The sequence below is a fragment of the Aphidius gifuensis genome, linkage group LG4, assembly GCF_014905175.1.
Source record: "Aphidius gifuensis isolate YNYX2018 linkage group LG4, ASM1490517v1, whole genome shotgun sequence".
In the NCBI taxonomy this organism is placed as follows: Eukaryota; Metazoa; Arthropoda; class Insecta; order Hymenoptera; family Braconidae; genus Aphidius; species Aphidius gifuensis.
Window position 1 is genome coordinate 17,874,500 of NC_057791.1, and position 21,621 is coordinate 17,896,120.

The following is a 21,621-nucleotide window of genomic DNA, read 5'->3' on the forward strand; positions in this document are numbered from 1 at the left end:
AATCCAAAACCAATGTGGTTGACTGATGAATTTCTACTCATATCTATATATCTGCTCACAATAAATCCTCAAATGTGTTACCAACCCAAGAATGATAGCATTTTTTACCCCCATTTTTTTATTCTATTTTTTTTTGTTCCTCTCTATATGCTGTTTCCTCTTTGCTTTTTTGTATTTTTTTGTTTTTTTTTTTTGCTTGTTCAATGCACTACTCGGGTTTTAAATCAATGATATACCCATAGATTCTCTCAATGGTATAGACTTGAAATTATTATTCACATTCATTGGGAATGGGGTAAACAATGAAAAATATATACGGTGCGAAAACGATAACTGAATATCAATTAGATGGGATAAGTACATCGTAGACATTGTAAGCTCTGGTAGTTTTAATACCACGAGATGCTAACGATCATTTTTTAACAGCATGTTGATTTGTGGTATCGACAATTTTTCTTTTTTTATTTTAAATTTGCTTGGTAACAAATCATTGTCTGGACTCTAAATAATAAAAATATTCCCAAATAATAATTTTTAGTTGTATATTAAAAAAGAAATAACCAACCGAGTGTCTTGATAATATTTTATATTTTTTTTTATGAAATATATAATAAAAAAAATCAAATAAATTTTTCGTATATTCCAAATGAATGTGACTTTTGGGGCTTTGACCTGTTGGATGATGTGAGAGTATATAAAATAAATATACATAAAAGAGGGAAAAAAAATAAAGATACTACTTCGGTATATATATAAAACATTATTGTGTTAGATATTGTAAAATGATGAACTTTGAAAAAAGGACTTGCACAAGTCGTATATATGGTAGATATATTTCATATGGTATTTTAAAGCTCTATTAAAATTTTTTTTTTATTTGTATAAGCTTCTAAAGTTCTGAAGAATTTTATAGTCATATACACTAGACCAGAGTTTAAAAAAAAATGTTTTCTCTTTCTCCCTGATGATTCATATAGATATTATTTTATCTTGTATCGTTTGTTGAAAAAAATATTTAATTAATTTATCAAGTAAATAATTTACTTGACTATAAATTTACGAGTAACAATTATACAAATTAAATAAACAATGTGCTAATGAGCAATGTCCAAGCAAACACTCAGACTATTCAAGTGTTGAATTTTGGCAAATATTCTTGTTACCACAAAGGTTCCTTTGCTTGGTATTTAACATATGTATGTCAGCACTAAAGTATATCAACAATATATCACCCAAAAGTGTTGAGTGAAACTCTCTTGTTTACTATTTATTTAAATTTACACAGGTCGTTGATGGTGGTTTAGATGAATGTCCTTTCAAAAGACTAAACATCTTGTTTGGTTGATTACTCACTTTGATCATCAATTCATTAGAATTTTCACAGTTGTTTATATAGTATCAACTCAAATAATATAATATTTGTATTTACAGTAATAAAAAAATAAATCACTATATAGATTGATATTGATGGTAGAGTTTTTAGTTTGTTGAAAATTGTACAAAGTTTTAACAAACAAAAAGTTAATAGTAGAAAAAAAAATAATAGTGTATTGATGAATGTTTGTTGATACTAGTTACCAATACGGGTTTTATCATCTTTTTTTTATTTTTGTTGCTTGTACATTTAAAACTTTAGCAGACTCTGTAAATTTTACCTTTTACCTTTCTCATTTTATCGTGGTTTTCTCATTCCACATTTCATTCTATTCCACTGTAAAATGTATTTACACAACTGTTGTGACCGAGTTAATTTATATACTTTTTACTCACAATGTGACATTAATTAACTCTATATACCCCAACTGTTTTATTTGATCGACAAGAATCTTTTACTGTTTTACTTTGTCTATATACAATTTGTATTTTTTTTTTCGTTTCTTATTTGTTTTCTTTGACTTAATTCTCAAGTCATTTAATACAATTTACATTCTCTAAATAAAGATTCTTCAGTACCTATTTGAGGGGTGTGAAAATGGGCGTGTGATGTTTCGCCAGTGAAAATTGGATACTTGTTTTTCTCTGTTGATTGAAACAATATAGATGGTATAAATTCATGCGTATTCACTTGGGGCAAAAGGGATACAAAAATATATAGTTATTAAGGTTAGCCAATTTAAATGCAGATTGAGGACCCCATCACCAAATTTCAAAACACATGAGGTCCAGAAATAACCAATGAAATTTTACACTTTTCCATTAGATATATGTTTTAAACTTTATTTTAATTTCTTTTTTATTTTTATTTTTTTTTTTTTTTCATTTAAACTACCTGAAAGTTGTTAAGCAAAATTAATAACAACTCTACAGGGATTTAAACCAGTTGAGTTATACAATATTCTAGAACATTAAGTCGATTTGCTGCTTTTTTTTTTTTCTCGACCATTTCTGTGTAATTTTCAGAAGCTCGAAAAAAATTTATACAGCAATTAATCAATGCCAGAAAGGTTTATTATTCACTGTCTGATTATCTCGAATGTATTGTGATGATAAAGGTCTCGGGTTTTTTTTTTCTTTATTCATTAACACCCTTCCTTTTAATTTTTACAGTTGGGATGGTTCAATATTGATCTCAATTTGTCACAAGACAGAAACATTTGATAAACTTGTTAATGAATGAACAAAAAAAAAAAAGCAGCTAAGATTGATTAGATAAATTTTGATAACTATTCATCAAGACATTCAGCTTGTAATTTAAAAATAAATAATATGGTCAACTGTTTTCAAGGATATCCATAAAATAAATTATTATTCATCATTTATGAAATTCAATTCGTCCAAGTTTATCAGTATAAACTTAAATTACTAAATTTATGTATGTGTAAATAATACTTTGCCTCATGAATATTGAATATTTAAAATTTGTGCGTGTCGATTTGAGCTGGAAAAGAAAAAAAAAAAGGGACATTTTAATGTTTTGCGTGTGCGTATTTGGTTTAGCAGTTGACGTGCCGGAAATGACATGAGATTTGTGATACTGTCTTTGATAAGTATTAAAATCATATACACACATATATCGGTGGGGTCCAGAAATCGTATAGTGTTACAATCGAAACAGACTATGACAAAGAGGGAGATTGAAATATAAAAGCAAAACAGTAATCGGCTTATACCAAGCCAGTCACATTGATACGTTCCTATATATACACAAGTACTAATTCTCTGCACAGGCATCAATGATGATAGCTCTTGATAAATAACTCTAACTGTTATGATAAAATTATAAATATTTTGACTTTATAACGATATTAATATTTTCATTTATAAATTACACAGACTGCTTTTTGTATATATTTTTTTTTGGGTAGTTTTCTGTAGTATAATTATTTAAAACTTGACAGATAGTTAGACAGTCGCTTAGTTTGTCACATCTATATTCTCAGGGAATACACACTTAGACAGATGACAACTGTAGTCGGTATAAGTGTCTCTTGGGTATCTTCAAAGTGAATATATTAAAGATTTACAGCTTGGTCAGAATAATTTTGCAAGCTTTGTCAAGGTAGAAAATTTCATTGTAGAATAATCCTTAATTAATAAATAAAAATAGTTTAATCTCTGTAAAATATTTTCAAAGTTTTTCATAATATATAACTGGGTCTCTGTGCAATCAATAAAATTGATTGATCAATTTAAAAAAAAAAAAAAACTCTATTCATTGAAATATTAAATTAATTTTTTTTTACAAAATTTTTACAAATTTAAGACTGTAAGTCTGTAAAGTTTAACCCAAAACTCGATAATTATACTGTCCAAAGTTATCTCATATTTGACTTGATAATTAGGATGGTGTTTGGTGCTGCTTACGTATTCAAATGCATTTGATAAACTTTAATGCAAATTTGATCTTCTTTGTTGTCCATTATAAAAATATAGATAATAATAAAGTCATAATGAAACAATGAAACTTAAGCTGCACATGGTTTCTCTTAAACTTATTTTATATTTATATAATAATATAAAGTTATAACAACTTTGTTCTTTATTTTATTTTTCATCAAACTATTATGATATATATATTATATAAAAATACAATTATCTTGAAAGAATAATAAAAGTTGGTAAAAGTACATCTGATATTTCTCAACTTTTAGTTGAAAGAAAAAAATTTGTAAAAATATATATAGTAAGGTCATCTTGACATTGAGCTTACCTGATTGGTCAGTTAACTATTACAGTCTGATATTTGGTTGGTTGAATTTTTGCTGTGTATGCTTTAGTGGATTAGATAACAATTATTACAACCAAGTGTGCAGCTGGTAGATTCAATTTCTATCGCAAACGGAAAGCACCATGTCCACAAGACCCTTTAGCTAGATCATTATCCATATAGCACCACGTCGTCCACTCACCGGGCTATTTTCCGCACCAAGGGTTTTCCCTTTTTTTTTTTTTTTATTACTATTTAGGATATATTGTTACTGCAAGTACATGCCAAAAACATAAACGTATATAATGATATAATTTTTTTTTATCAATACAATTGATTGACTTGTTTATTCAATTCAGTATAAATCATTCAACAAATGTCATTTGACACTGTGTGTTTAACTATATATTGAGATGATTCACTTTGTGGGGTGATGCCGATCTTCAAACGGAAATAAGATTAAAGTTCTCTCACTTTCTCTTTCATTTTTGAGCTATCCCCCTTTGTCGAATAAATCGAGAAAATAAAATTTAAATCTTTATTATTATACAGAGAAATAATGATAGTTTATATAATATCGTTTTTTTTCTTTCATCACCCTAGTTTTTTTAGACTTGCTTTAAATCCGATTTATATTTAGAATGTTTTACTCGCAGTTCTATATACGTTTTTGTTAAGGATAATAGTTTTTTCTCCTGTTTTGCTTTGTAAAAAAAAATAAATAAAAAACTAAAAAAAAAAATGAGGTTGGTAAGTTAGAAGCTGAGAGTGTAGAAGTATCCTCTAGAAGACTAGAGAAAACGTTTAACTATATTTATAGGAGTGGATCCTTCTTCAACTTTTTTACGGTGTGGAGAATTCGTTAATTAATTAAATTAAAGTAGTAAAAAGATAATTGCTCGAGCGAAATATCTAGATTCAAGTTATATACAAAAAAAAATTTTTTTTAATATACACTTCTGGTTTTAAAAAAAAAATATATACTCGTAATGCCCAAGTATTTTTTTTTTAACATTATATAATGCATGACTTAATTCGTATTTTGTATACTGCATATTTATTTATATATATTTTTTAAATCAACAAAATAATAATACTCAACTTTATTTTATTTAAATATTATTTTTTCACTTGAATTTAATTATATATATAAAAAATAGTAATTTTAAATTTAATAAATTTTAATTATTAAAAATTTTATTTTGTATATCAAGTTTCCAAGTATTTTTAGGGTGATTTTTATTTCCGCTATACTACCCTTCATTTTTAGTATATAAAAATTGATTTATAGTGTGCATATAACTGGCACTGGTCTTTCATTAACCTCGCTATTGTCATCCAATGATATGCGATCAAGCGTAGGCGCTATAAGAAGAATCTTTATGACTTCTATATAATGCTTTTATTTTTTTTTTTTTTGTTTGCTTGACTGCCTATATTGTCATTATTATCATATCTGATATTTGTTGTCCGTAATCTTTTCCTTCTCATTTAATATTTTTTTTCAAAATTACAACAAAAATTTATTCACGTATCTATTTCCCATAACTAAAGATTCTTTTTTATATTCGAAAAAAAAAATGATCGAACTGATTGGATATAAAAAAGAAAAATGTCTGATTTTTCGTTCAAGTTGAGCATATTTTATTTTTACAAATGATCCTTTTATTCTCTTTGAGGATCGATCAAAATATATATATAATATAATAACTTCTGGGTCATGAAATTTACTTTATTCTTGAATTTTATTTTTGTACAATTTGACTTTTTTACTTGCAAAAATATAGTCAACTTAATCTAATATATAAGTGGGTATCTTGTTAGTCGATAGTGACTGTAAAAAAAATTTCTTTTTATTTTTTATTAAGAGACATATTCTGTGAGCAAACTGCTGACGTTTCTGAAATCACTTTGGACACACAAAAGAACCCTATGTAACGAGTCGTATCAATCATGATCGTTTCAAGCTGGTGTTATGTCAACCGATCAGCATTATATATCAATTTTTTTTGTCTTAATAAATAGCTTTTTATTTATTTATTGTTGAATAATTATATGCAATTTTTTTTTAAATTTAATTTGAATTTTTAAGCATTGAATTGCCTTGCAGTTGACTGAATATTTACTTTTAATTTTTTGGAGTATTAGTCTTGATGTGGGGGTTAAAAAAAAAATGAAAATACTGTTTGCCAGGTTGCTCCTTTTTTTTTTTTGCTTCAATATACACAGGCATATATTTTATGCAATAGAAAAACTGAAGAAGAGAAAAAAGTTGACTATATAATTTTTTATATACTATTTTATTTTATTGTAGACCGTGAAAAAAAAATCTCGAGCATTTATTTAAATGTTTATTCTCATTCCAGTTTGCTTATGAATTGCGAATTTTTTTCTAGTCGACCTCGACATAAGAATTTTTTTTTTTTAAAGTCTCGGGGTTTCCTCATAAATCTTTAAAAGGTTAAAAAAATTTTTTCGCTCTAGTCATGTCAAGTTTTTATATTTGTTTTTTTTTTCAGAATTTGGTATTATTATTATTTTCATTTTTTGGTTAAGTCTAGAGTATAAATATTTTGCATTCAATGAGAAAAAATTATTTCTCTTTTTTAGGAAAATTATATGAGAAAAAAAGAAAACAAAAAAAAAAAAAAAATTCCAAATGATTCTATAAACATACGCGAATAGACAATATTTCATGTAAAGAAATTTAACTAGCATGTTGTGGGTGGGTGGGCTTATTTGGGCTACGTTTCTTTACAATTATATGTATATAATTTTCCGGGGCTAGCAAAACTTCCCGTCTGATATTTAGAATGTGTATATGTGTGTTTGTGTTGAATAAACTAATTTGTCACAAATACATTCATGTTTAAATTCAAACATTTCAAAAAATAAACCAGATGGCTGTGTAACACATGATTTTTCGTAACCTACATATATCTACATATTTAGTAATGACTGACAGTAAAAATAAAAAATTCTTGGTAAAGATTTACTTGTACTACAAGACATATTACACATGAAAATAAATTGTTATTTTTATTTAAACTTTTAGTTGATTTTGTGTGCACGTTGTTAATGATCGTTGATGATGATGATGATGGTGTAAGTGAGCAAGTATAATATTATACATATGGGTATTTGGTAGTTAATGGGGCGTATTTTAAACGAAATATGTAATCTTTGGTGCTATTGTGGTTTTTTGTCTATGAAATTACGAAAAAATGTGAAACTCTGGGGTTGATGAGGCGTATATTAAACACATGATACGCGATATTGCCATGAGAAGCTAAGCTTCACAGGAAATGAAGCAAAATACGACAAGACATGAAATGAAAAAAAATATAAATACATCTTTTTTTTTTTTTATTAAATATTTGATCATAACAATATAATTTTAGTAGAATTTTTAGTTTCTTATAATAAACGTATATTGACCGGATGTAATTGTGATGAAAATAAAATATCCTCGTAAAAATAAAAACGTAAAACAAATGGATTCAATGAAAGTATGAAAAAAATAAATTTGAAAAATATTATTAATGAAATTCCGAGTCGTTATTTATTCAAAAAATAACTTTGTAAATATTAAAAACTTGCCAGAATATATCTACGAAAAAAATTCGAGCTTTTTATAAATATTTTTTCCAACAAATTTAATTTTTTTGTTTTCTAAAAAATATGTATTTATTTTTTTTTATATTTAAAATAATAATCATACTTTTTATTATGAAAACTAAAAGTCGAGAATGAATACTATAGACAATTTTTTTTTCTATGAATATTTATTTTTTCATCAGATCATAAAGAAAAAAAAAAAAAAAAAAATTCATTTAATAACGTTCTGTCTACGATTTAGCAAACACAATGTCGTTGTCAGAGGCAAGTCTTATTAAAATAAAAATATAAAAAAATATATATACAGCTCTAAGTACAGTATTTATTTTGTCATTTTTTGTTTTTTTTTCTAATGTATCGTCACAACGTGAGACACGTCGAAAACGTGTTTGCCGGGAGTGCTTGTCATAGCTGACAGCAAAACATAGTCGTTGACGACAACGATGATACCGAGCATTCATACTACCGGACACATATTCCATATAGTAATAAAACAAAAAAAAAAATAAAATAAAAATAGTAAAAAAAAAATTATAGTCTTTAGTGCAAAAAACAAGAGAGATAGAGGAGATAGAAAAGAGGGCGCAAGTTTAGTTGAGAGTTGGGTAGATCACTCATGTGTATTTTGCACTCTCTGACGATGCGACACATTGTTTTCAACTATACTATGACGACTTGATATATACATTGTGTATTTTTATTATTATTTTCTTCTTTTTTAATTCATTTTTATTATAATTTTTTTTATTACAACTTCTATCAACACCCTTATACCTCTTTCAATTTGAAAAGAAATTTTTTTTTTTTCAACATTGTTTTTTCTATAGATATATCATTACTGTATTACCAGAAAGATGAGTCGTGTTTTATTTGAGATACTGTTATCAAGTAAACAAAAGTTCATACATAAAAAAAAAGAAGAAAAAATTTATTATTAATTGATAATTTTTTTCTGTTTTATATGAGATTCAATTGTATTTGTTTTGATATATATGATGAATATTTGTTTTTGTATATATACGAGCACATTGGCGCGCTACGCGCGGCTTTATTTATACTTTCTAAAAGGTTCATTGTTCATTGATTTTATAAACATAAGTATTATCATAAAAAAAAAAAGAATGAATAAATTGACGAAAAGTTTTCAATTTATTTATTTACACATAAATCACACATAATTCACACGTAATTTTTAGTCTAATAACATCAAGATTGAATGTTTACTGAAAAAGTTGTGCTACACTGAGAGAAATTTTAACTAAAAATTAAAACCCATGTTGAATAGAAATTACTATACTGCTTTGTAATTTTTGTTTTTAATTATAAGACTGTACGCGATTCGGGAATTCTACAATAAAATTATGTAAAATGTGTGGAAATGTAAAAATTTTTAAATTACTTCAAGCATAAATACATCGTTATCTATTGCCCAGATGGACATAATTATTGAGGTGAGTTTATTATTGAAAATTTAATTTTAAACAATTTAAAAGAAATTACTTTTTGATTAATTTCTTACATAAAAGTTATGAGTTAATTAAAATAAGACATACATGTTTGTGAAAACAATAAAATTATTATATGGTTGAATAAACAATACTTCACAATTTAATAAATATTCTTATATATATAATAAAATTATCATGTAGACATATAAAAGTTAGCATAGACTTAAATATTTTTTACTATATAGCTTTGTAAAAATTCTGTTTTTAACAAAAATAACACAATATTTAAAACCGATTGAACAAATGATTGAACTGTCATATAATTTCAAACATTTCTACAGCCTTATTGTTGAAGCTAGATATGGGGTTAAGCGAGGTTTATTGTTGGTTATTTATTTTTAAAAAATTTATAAAAAATAACTTTTCTATTTAACAATTAGTTTTCAAATTTTTGAGCGGTAATAACATAGAAAGAAAAATGTTGCCAGGAATTGATTGCTATTCTCCGTGAATTTAGCACAAATTGATAACTTAAAATAAAATGTCAACTTTTAAATAAAATTTGTAATAAAATTTATTAAATTCTAAAACCACATAATGGGTAAAATTTTCAGTCTGCTAGATTTTACTTGTGTATCATAATTTGTCATTTTTTTAAACATAAATTACAATAAAATTGTTTAAATTTTATTTCTTAGTAGTGTATATAGTCAATGGCCAGATTTTTTAAATAATTTTATTGTAAAAATTTTCTTTCAAATACGAATAATTCTTATAAATAAAAAAAACACAGTTTTTACTATTTATTTTGTATTTTTTTTTCTTTTACGTTTGTAATTCTTAGTTAATATTTCTCTCAGTGTACCTTAATATGTCAATTTTAAAAAAAAATATTTAAAAAAATTTTGTTTTTGAATTATTTCTTCACACATAAAAAACACATAATTCGCACAAAATATTAAGCCCAATTGCATCGAGATCCGATGATTATTAAAAAAGTTGTGCTAGCTTAATATGTCAATTTTGAAAAAAAATATAAAAAATATTTAAAAAAATTTTCTTTCAAATTTATTTCTTCACACATAAAAAACACATAATTCGCACAAAATTTTAAGCCCAATTGCATCGAGATCCGATAATTATTGAGAAAGTTGTGCTAGCTTAATATTTGAATTTTTTAAAAAAATTTAAAAAAATAAAAAAAAAATTTTCTTTCAAATTTATTTCTTCACACATAAAAAACACATAATTCGCACAAAATTTTAAGCCCAATTGCATCGAGATCCGATGATTATTAAAAAAGTTGTGCTAGCTTAATATGTCAATTTTGAAAAAAAATATAAAAAATATTTAAAAAAATTTTCTTTCAAATTTATTTCTTCACACATAAAAAACACATAATTCGCACAAAATTATTTAGGCCCAATTGCATCGAGATCCGATGATTATTAAAAAAGTTGTGCTAGCTTAATATGTCAATTTTTAAAAAAAATATAAAAAAATAAAAATTTTCTTTCAAATTTATTTCTTCACATAAAAAACACATAATTTGCACAAAATTTTAAGCCCAATTGCATCGAGATCCGATGATTATTAAAAAAGTTGTGCTAGCTTAATATGTCAATTTTTAAAAAAAATATAAAAAATATTAAAAAAAATTTTCTTTCAAATTTATTTCTTCACACATAAAAAACACATAATTCGCACAAAATTTTAAGCCCAATCGCATCAAGATCCGAAGATTATTGAAAAAGTTGTGCTAGCTTAATATTTGAATTTTTTAAAAAAATAAAAATATTTAAAAATTTTCTTTCAAATTTATTTCTTCACACATAGAAAACACATAATTCGCACAAAATTTTAAGCCCAATTGCATCGAGATCCGATAATTATTGAGAAAGTTGTGCTAGCTTAATATTTGAATTTTTTAAAAAAATTTAAAAAAATAAAAAAAAAATTTTCTTTCAAATTTATTTCTTCACACATAAAAAACACATAATTCGCACAAAATTTTAAGCCCAATTGCATCGAGATCCGATGATTATTAAAAAAGTTGTGCTAGCTTATGTAATACATTTTTTAAAAAAACATAAAAAATATTTAAAAAAATTTTAACAAATTTATTTCTTCACACATAAAAACACATTAATTCGCTTACAAATTTTAAGCCCAATTGCATCGAGATCCGATGATTATTAAAAAAGTTGTGCTAGCTTAATATGTCAATTTTTAAAAAAAATATAAAAAATATTTAAAAAAATTTTCTTTCAAATTTATTTCTTCACACATAAAAAACACATAATTCGCACAAAATTTTAAGCCCAATTGCATCGAGATCCGATGATTATTAAAAAAGTTGTGCTAGCTTAATATGTCAATTTTTTTAAAAAAAATAGAAAATATTTAAAAAAATTTTCTTTCAAATTTATTTCTTCACACATAAAAAACACATAATTCGCACAAAATTTCAAGCCCAATTGCATCGAGATCCGATGATTATTGAAAAAGTTGTGCTTGCTTAATAAAATACGATTTACCAAAAAAAAAAATAAAATACGATTTAAAAAAAAAATATCAAAAAAATTTTGTTTACTCGCTTTTTTCTGTTGTTTTTTCGTTGCTAACGAAATAAATAAAAAAAAAATAGAAAAAGGCAAAGAAAGAAATTTGTATGAGAGTAAGTGAGAAAAAAACAATGACCAATCAAATGTTCGGAAGACCGATGATGTTTGTCCTTTTTATATTAGGAATAAATAGCTAAAAGTCGAAAAACAAAAAAAAATTTTGAAAATAATAATAGCTGTAGCAAAAAAGCAGATAGTACATTTTCTCGATGAGGTCGCTGACATGCTAGAAAAAATTTGCGGTAAAAAATATACTGTCACGTGCGCTTCGTGTCATCTAAAGCGAAGAAAAAAGTGCGATGACGTTGGTTCTTGGCGCCTCGTCTGCCTGAGACGTTGGATAGAGTGTAATTTTTTTTTTTTTTGTCTTTCTTTTTGGTATTCCCTTGATCGTCTTGTAACTACTATCCTTCACACATATATACATACATATTTTCAAGCCTATCTAAAAGAAAAAAAAAAAAAAAAATGAATCAGTGAAAAACATTTCTTCAAAGTTATAATTTTTTTTTTGTTATATATATATTTCCTCTAGCTCCTTCTCATCTTCTTCGAAACCCTCGACTTCTTTTGCATCGTCGACGAAAGCCTTCAGTCTTGAAAAAAAATAAAAAAAAAAATCCTCTTCACGCTAACACACTGCATCTTAGCATGTCTGCCATCAGTAAAGCACAGTGTCTCTTCACTGTGTACCTTGTTCCTATTTCTCACCCTTGATTCAACTGCGGTTTAGACACTCCTTTTGGTATATAACTTCCTAGATGACACATTCGTTTTTGGTGTGCCACTTGAGCCACCTGTCGACATGCCTCCTCAAGATTTAGTGATCCAACTAAAATCTTGTATATAATTTTTAGTAATCAATCATGACGAATTAATTTTAGTATTAATATTTTTCCTATAAATTTATAATTCTTGTTAAATGTCACAAGTCATTTTAACAAACGAAATGATAAATAAATTTAAAAAATAAAAATAAAAACATATCTAAATTAGCTTTGGTGCATTACTGACGTCATGAATTTCAAAATGCATAATAATTTTTCGTCATCAAATATTATACCATAATTGCGCATAGATAATAATTCACTTGAAAATAAAATTATCCATTTAACAATAGAAAAAAGTAAATAGACAAAAAAATATTTCCAACATACAAATTGCCTTACTGATATTTAAAATTTTTTCGTGAGCTAGATACAGGTCTATGACATAGCATAGCCAACCTACAAAATGCCTTATACAGCTGCATTAACTACCCTTTATATAAAAAACGAAAAAAAAAAAGCATAAAACTACGATAAAAAAATTTTAGGAATTAAAAAAAAAAAATATTGAAACGTTATTACAACGTGCCTGATAAAATACTTTAATATAGTACATACCAATGAAGTTATTTAGCTACATTTTTCATAATCAGAAATAAAATTGATGAAGGAACAAATCGGGAGGCTGCAGTGAACATGGTGTATGTATATTTAATTACGAAAACGCGTGCCGTCATGCCTCACTTGTTCTGCTATATACATTTAAAAAAAAAAAAAAGGGATATCCATCAGTTCATCATCGTATCCGCTTGTCAGTCAAATAACCCTTTATATTATGAAAATAAATGTGATGCTTTGAGAAAGACGATATAGTATATACATGAAATTTTACAAGAGTTCTCTTGTCACATGGTTCTTTTGAAACTTGAATTACATATTGACCTGATGACTGATATGGACAATTTAAAAGACAACGTATATATAGATTAATGATTAATGATTATTCCCTCAGGCTTCAGCTATACATCAAAAACTATAAATGTTGATTTTATCTTTGAATTTTCAATTTATATGTATATTGTTTCAAAATTTGAATAATTCAAAAATTGTTAATGTCATTTTTTTTTATTTTTATAGATTCAAAAATGGATGTTAAAAGTGAAAGGCCACGTACGGCTGACAAAATTGCACCTACTGGACGTATAACACCGACTGTTCATCGTACAAATAATGCTAGACGAAAAGCTATTCCAGTACCACCTCCTCGTGTACCCACTCCAATGCCATCGGCCAACAATAGTCATCAGAGGTGAGTTTTTTTTTTTTATTTTTGTATTTTCATATATTTCGATTAAAAAAAAGAATGAATATTTGATGATATTGATCCAACAAATTTTGAAATTTAATTGAAAATTATATACTCATTATAATTTCATATTATAATTAAAATTATTAAAATTATTTTAATTAATGTGTTTGAACTCAAGCGACACATATTTGTTGAAAATTGTATTTTAAATGAGAATTTAAATTATTTTTATTTTTCTGGTTGGTAATACCTAGATTGCGGTATGTTACGAGTATCAGAAGCTTGTGACAAAGATAAATGACCAAGCTTGTCACTCGTTAAACAGTTTATTGTGTTAACACTTTACTATCCATTTTATATATGTCACTAATTGCATAATAAATGTACGACATTTTAATTAGTACACTAAATAATTTTGTTGATGAATTTATACTATATTATGTTTTTTTAATTTTAACTTTATTATTATTTGTTTGAGATTAATAATAACAATAATCTTACTCAAATTTTCCCTTGTATATATAATTTAATGATATAGTTTTCAACTATTTCATATAATAGGTTGTATATATAGTTGATCATTTATTGATCACGTAATGCGACTTAAGGGTTAATGGCTTCGTAATATAGAAATGGTCAGTTTTAACGTGAGTTTCAATTTAGTTGTGTATAGTCTGACTATTCATATAGTGCTGGGTGGGTGGTATTAAATAGCTGGGATTAGTTTGGTGCTGATTAAAGTTTTTGAAATAAGTTTAGAATAGTCACTTTGCTAGAGTTTAGCCTATCGAAACAATTGGACTCTGAGGTTTGAATTTACATGCAAAAGTCTTTGCCAGTATTTAAAATTAATATGATGACTATACTTTTGTTACATTATTATTATTATTTTTAATGACAAAAACTTTTGAATTCATTAGAAAGTATTTACTCTCGTATACCTCGTGTAAAGTACACCAACACAATTTTTTTTTGGTTTCTTTGTTTAAATTTTGTTGTTATCCTCGGTCGATTTCGTTGTTACTCCATAAAACTTGAAGGGAAATTCTCCGAGGGTGTATAAAAAAGACTAACCGAATGTTTGATCCTATAAATCGTCTGTTATATATAGATTTCAACATTTTGACTTTTATATGGTTCGTAAAAAAATATATATATTATTTAAAATCGTTTAACGGATAAAATAGATGGTACTCGTACTGATACTGCTCGAGTGACAACGTCACGCTTTATCATGCTGCACTGAGTCGTATAAAAACAGTGATAATAAAAAAGTCAAGAAAAATAATATAAAGTAAAATAAAAAAAAAAAATAAAAAAAATGGCTTGAATAAAGATGTGACGGAGCATCACGTGTCAACACTTGTCTGGTTTTATATATATTCATAAAAAAAATATGTGGATCGATTTCAAGATAATATCTGGATTTTTCAACGAGTCTGTGGTTAATGAAAAGCCATGATGAATCAAGAATGCGAGAGTTTAATATAAAGTCTCGTGGTAATTGTTTCAAGTTACATTGGAATAATGAAAGAAAAAAAAAAAAGAAAATAAAAAAACGTAAATTTCCAATACGTTGTCTTCATTTTTTTTCTTTCAAGTGCGTCACTACAAGTATTTTTTAGACTGTCTGGAATAAAATGTAGAATTTTATATTTTATTTTATTTAAACTTAGCATAAATCCAGGTCTTTGATCGTCTTGAGTGGCTGTTGAGCTTTTCGTCAGTGTATAGTTGTAGAGGCTTGGTGTCAACTCCCATAGGATATGTCAAGTACTTTAGCCGGTTTCTTGTAGCGTATACAGACTCCCTTTGGTCTAGTCTTGTATGAGCCACGAGGTGTAAACGTTGCCACTCTAGCCTAGACCTAAAATTCTCATGTGTTATAGAATTTTAACGAGTGACTCTTTACGTTTTTCTTATTTGCAACTGTATTTTCTCTCGTGTTGTAAATCTACACAGTATTCTCTAGTCAAGATTGTTATTTTAATTTTATATATATTACATATTTTTTCTTTTTTATTTATGAAGTCAAATTGTTTGATTATAAAGTTACTTTATAGTCTAGTTATCTTTGCTCTATGTTGTTCATATCACAAAGCTTTTTGTCAAAGGTAAAAACATGTAAAAGTATACGCTTGTTAGCCGCACTATTTAGCTTTGAGTGTAACACAAATGCTGGACACAAGACTCAATATAATATTCACACAAAAGTTAGCTTTTGTTTCTGTAATACTAAAAATGAAAAATTTATGCATCTAAAACATCAAAAGAATATAATGAAGCTACAAAAAGATTATATTAATACATAGTATATTATTATTATATAAAGATATTTAAATATAAAAATATGTAAATGTTCTTATATTTATGTATTTTAAAAGCGTCGGAAAATGAAATATTATAGCTCGCGAAAAAAAAAAAAAACGAAAAAAAGAAAGACAAATTTAATAATGTCATGATGGCTGATAAATTATTATCATCAGTTTTTTTTTTATTATTTTTTTCATTTCATTTTTTAATTTGCTTCGAGGATTGTGTGTTGCAACTTGATGAAACATCGACCCTGTTTCACATCGACCCAGCTAATACAAAAGCCCCCTTACTTTCTTGAAACCATTGAAATCTCAGCTACTTTTTTTATAAGCTTATTCAAGCGTTATGCTTTAATGACTGACTATTCAAGTGAATTTTTTTTTTTAATATCACTCATATAAATTTGTGTTTCATCATGTGATTATTTAATATTTAAATTTTTGTTGAACATATAGATTCTAATGATACCACGGTAATATTATTTCTGCTTTACCAGCTGATGATGTTCGCTCATCTTTTAAAGATAAAAAAAATCTAGCAGTTTTTCTAGCAGTAGTTTTTTAAAGCTCAGCAAGTTAGCGCCACTTTTAAATTAATCAGAGCAAAAAAAAGTAAAAAGCCAAAATTTCAAATACGTTATATTCATAGAATTTTCATTGAATGAAAATATAAATAGAAATAAAATAAAGCTTTTATTGAATATCAATACTGAATATTCCTTTTGATAAAATTTATTGAAACAAATTGATATGATTATTAGCATTACAATATTCCAATAATATTACAAATTTAAAATTTATACAATAACATCACTGTTCTATTGAATGAAAAATAGATATACATTATCAATTTAAATCAAATATTCTTCATGAACTAATTACTTTAAAAATTCAATTCAAGTTGAAAAAAATTTTCTACAAATTTTTTAATAATTTGTCCAGATTACTCATCACATAAAAAAAACATTAAAAAAAAAAATATTTAAATCAGATTAAAACGAAATTACATTTATGTCTATCCCCTCCATATGAATAATTTATAGACACCATAAAATTCATTATAAAAGCATACAAAATAATTTAACAACTCTCTCTATCACCATGTGCAGTTGAAATTTATCGATTTACGTTGCCATTGAGTGAGCAGAATGTTATAGCTAGAAAGCATATCAAACGGACTTTTTTATGACCATTAATTTTGGTGCGTGAATTATACGGTAGTTTTATGAGTTTCATTTATGTGAAGACATAAGGTCGTATCCTATTGTCACAAGTATATATATAATAATATTAACAAGCTTGAGATCTTCATGAGATTTTCCATCGTCCTCGTAAATGCTGGGTATAAAAAAAAAAGCCAACTTAATATATCTCGGTCTCGATTAAATGGCCAAGACTTTATCAAGAAAATATATTTTAATTGATAATTTGATTACCCTAAATTGATTAGTTGCTGAAAATTGTTTCATTTAATAACCAAGTGCTTTACAAACTAACCGTTTGTCAAATTTCCTCTTTGCGAAGGGGAAAAAGAAAAAAGAAAAAAAAAAAACATTATTACATCTTTATAGTCAGATGTACGTGCGTGGAATATTTAAAAGTTTATATATACAGTATCACGAAGATCACGAATATTATTTCAAGTATCATAAATCATTTTGAAAAAAAATACTAATGATGAGTGTGTGTCATATTTTGTGTTGAATGTAATCGATCTAATGTCAATGATAAACCTTGTATCATCTACCCATGCAAGTATTCAAAAATCTTTTGACGGTAAAATTTGTCTGATACAACGATTATTAATGAAGCTACTCATCAAGCACATGTAATATATCATACTACATACATATTACATCGCAAAAAAAAAAAAAAAAGGGGATTCTTTTGTGTCACTTTGAACGTACCTATCGATTTGCCCATGGCCAAGTCGTGATATGTTAAAAACGTTTTATTCTTTATTTTATTTTTTTGTTTCAATATATATACTGAAAAAGGAAACGTGACCCCAATGTGTCGTGCCACCTTCAAGGCATTTGTGCGATTTTATTTATTTAAAAAAAAAAAAATTTTTCTTTTTTATTTATTATATACAAATTGTTCGACTCTATCAAAGTTCTTTATGTGAGATCGCACTAAGCGAAGATCAATGACGTGAAAATAAATAAAAAAAGAATAATATAATGTTAAAAAATATTGAAGAATATAACAGTGATTTTTAAAAATACATGTGGGTGGAAAATTTAAGACGTTTTTTGCTGGAGACATTTGAAGTTGTTTGTGTGTATATTATCATACACACTCGAGGCTTGCATTGTGTCAGCACAACGGGATATCAGGTATAACCAAATGGAGCAATGATGCTGGAGAATGGTCCAGTGTTGTGTGTTAACGCCCCAGCTAAATATATATACCTGACATTACATATATGTGTGCAACTGTGGTGTACATACAAACGTCTCAACAATAATATTCTTTACAAATTCCGCCCCATGAATGATGAGCTGTAATCATTCAATAACAATAAAATTTTATATACAATAAAATAGTGCGAAATTCAAGCTTGTGCCATATTGTGTTTCAAGTCAATTTAAAAAATATATATACATACAATGTATGACACAATTTATTTATAAATTTTATTAATATGACACTTGTCTATAAAATAAAAATTAAAGAAATAAAATATATTATTCAAGTAGTTTAGATTTTTTATTGAAATGTGACTCGGTATATAAATTTATTGAAATAACTTTCGAAATATAAATTATTAAATTAACAACAGTAATATGAGTATATGAATAATATATTTAATGTCAACTAATTTACAAAACCATTAAATATCATTTGTCAATTTTACAACAATAGAAATAATGTAAATCGTCGTGTATAAAATACGCCCTACAGATTACCAAACTGGACATCCTCCTTCAACAATGTTTTGTTCAGCAATATAAAAATATTACAACTTGGAGTTTCAAAGTTTCATGCCTCGTTGAGTCCATTGTCATATATTGCGATAACAGATATGCCAAAATAAATAAATAAATATATATAGATATAGAATAGAAAAAAAATATATATTATAAATATTTTCTACCCTCTTTTTCAATTTTTTTTTTTTATATTCTTACCCATTTCCTTCGTAGAAAAAAAAACAAAAAATGGTTCACCGAGAAAAGTGGTTTTCGTTTTACTCTTCGTTTGGCATGTTGCGTCATTGCTGGATAGTATTCTTCGCTTGGAAAGATTTTTATTTATTTTTATTTTATCTTCGCGGTCTTTGGATTATTTATGGGTCTACGATCTCAAGACACAGAGCTTTTTGCTTCGTTTAAACGAGTGCCCTTCTCATCGGTCCAGAACATTGTTTTGTCTATTTATATACTTGTTGGTAATTTTACTACTATATGAAATATTATATATAGAAACCCTTTAAATGTATGTACAGAAAATTTAAGGGGTCAATGAATTATTGTTAAATTATTCTGTAATATTGGGTGCTAGTGTCATCACCTTTGTATTTGTTGGGTGCATATTATAATCCCAAAACATTTTGAGGGTATAAAATATGTTGAGGGTTTGATGATTTTATATAACATCACGTTTTGTGAAAAATATTTTCATCAAGTTTATTTGTTTATAAATAGTTGACATGGAATGTTAAAATAATATTAAAAAAAAGTAAAAAGTTTACAACAAATTATTACTTTTTTTAACAGTTAAAAAACATTAGCAATAATTTATTACAATAATTATTATGGTTTTTATATGAAAGAAAAAAAAAAAAAACAAGTATATTATCAACATTAAGGATTAATCGATTCTTCGGTACATTGAGATGAAATTTGTTGTGGTGAGCATCATGGTTATCACCTTCATGATGGGTGGTACGAGCATATAGCTAAGTCGTTTTTACCTGATTTACGCCTACATGTTATATGTTGAACCGTAAAACCACATCGTGTGAAACTTATCTTATTCTCAGTGGTGTATTTATTCAATGGGTCCATTGGATGTATATGACACCTGGGACCAACGAAAAGCCATGTCGCGACATGTCGTATATTTATGCACAAATTAAAACGAAGAGGCAGAAAAAAAATATATATATATAAAAAAATAAAAGATGAAGGATAAAATTGCACGCTTACACGTTTTCTTAGGGAGATGAAAAATTCTTTGTCGCGCAGTTAACATACTTGTATGAGGTTCGCTTGTGACGAGGGTGGATTGTAATGAAGTGTGTGTGTTCCAAGACATCAAAATGTTTTTTCTTTTTGATATAAATACAAGATAATATACTTATGGGATTTACAGTACTGTCTTACTTTTGATTCTTGATGGTTAAAAAATCCTCAAAATCAAATACGTAAAATATCTCTTATAAATATTTAACCGCAATGTGTGTGACCCTAAGTGAATAAAAATAGTCGAGTATATTAGTGTAATAATAGGATGTATATAGGAAACACAAGTAAAATAACAAAAATAAATAAATATATGAATGTATTTATACCATCAAATCTCACGAGTCTTTCAACTTTTTTCTACTCTGAATTTTTCGAGTTTTTTAGTACGATTCGATCGTTTTTTTTTTGTTTCTCAGAGAAAGTTAATAAAACTTCAAGAGAGACGCTTGGTTTTTTTTTTACCCTGTCGAATAAATCGAATTTTGAGGGTTCTTACATATAACTAAACCACCCTATCTTGAATTTTGCAAATAAAATAAATATCGCTTTGTGTTAGCTGACAAAATAAAAATAATTTTATAAAATAAAAAATATACTTTACTTAAAAAGACAAACCTCTATATAGAAAAGGTAAAAAAAATATTAAAAAGAAAAAGAAAAACATGGAAAATTTAATTTTCTTGAGTAAAAGTATTTTTTTTAATTTTATTTGTATACGTATATGAAATTTCAAGTTAAAAAATGACAAAAAAAAAAATTAAATAAAAATAAAGATTATTGGTAATGCTTATATACGTATATGTGTATACAAACACAACAACAAGATTGGATGAGATTGCTAATTGGACAGGGAGTTCTTCTGTTGGCCGATATCTTGGAATAAAAATCTCGAAAGAATGAGCACTCGCTACCAAAGGCTAGTAAAAAAAAAGGCAATAAAATAAATACAAATAAAAAAAAATTAAAAACAACAAAAATCCATTGAATCCAGTGACCTGAACTTTTTATCCACTTGCCCGAATTTTTTTTACAATATAAGCTCAAGTCAAGTACAAAGAACGTATATAAAATTTCGATGAGAAATTTTTAATTTTTTATAATGCATATACTTTATCGTGTATATTTTCTAAATATTTGTTAATGAAAAAAATAAATATTCGTCTAGCAGATCAATGGCATAGTCTAGAAAAATTTAAAAAT

The 21,621-nt window shown here is 26.2% G+C and overlaps 1 protein-coding gene across 3 annotated transcripts in view; it reads left to right on the plus strand.

Annotated features, from left to right (window-relative positions):
* The window catches only part of LOC122855384 (kinesin-like protein CG14535), a 164,593-nt gene that overhangs the window by 14,262 nt on the left and 128,710 nt on the right, over nucleotides 1-21,621 (plus strand). For all 3 annotated transcript variants that reach the window (XM_044156692.1, XM_044156691.1, XM_044156693.1), the window contains one exon: nucleotides 13,742-13,913. In XM_044156692.1, coding sequence (XP_044012627.1) covers nucleotides 13,750-13,913 — 164 coding nt within the window. In that variant the 5' untranslated portion in view covers nucleotides 13,742-13,749. The remainder of the gene's footprint in view (nucleotides 1-13,741; nucleotides 13,914-21,621) is intronic.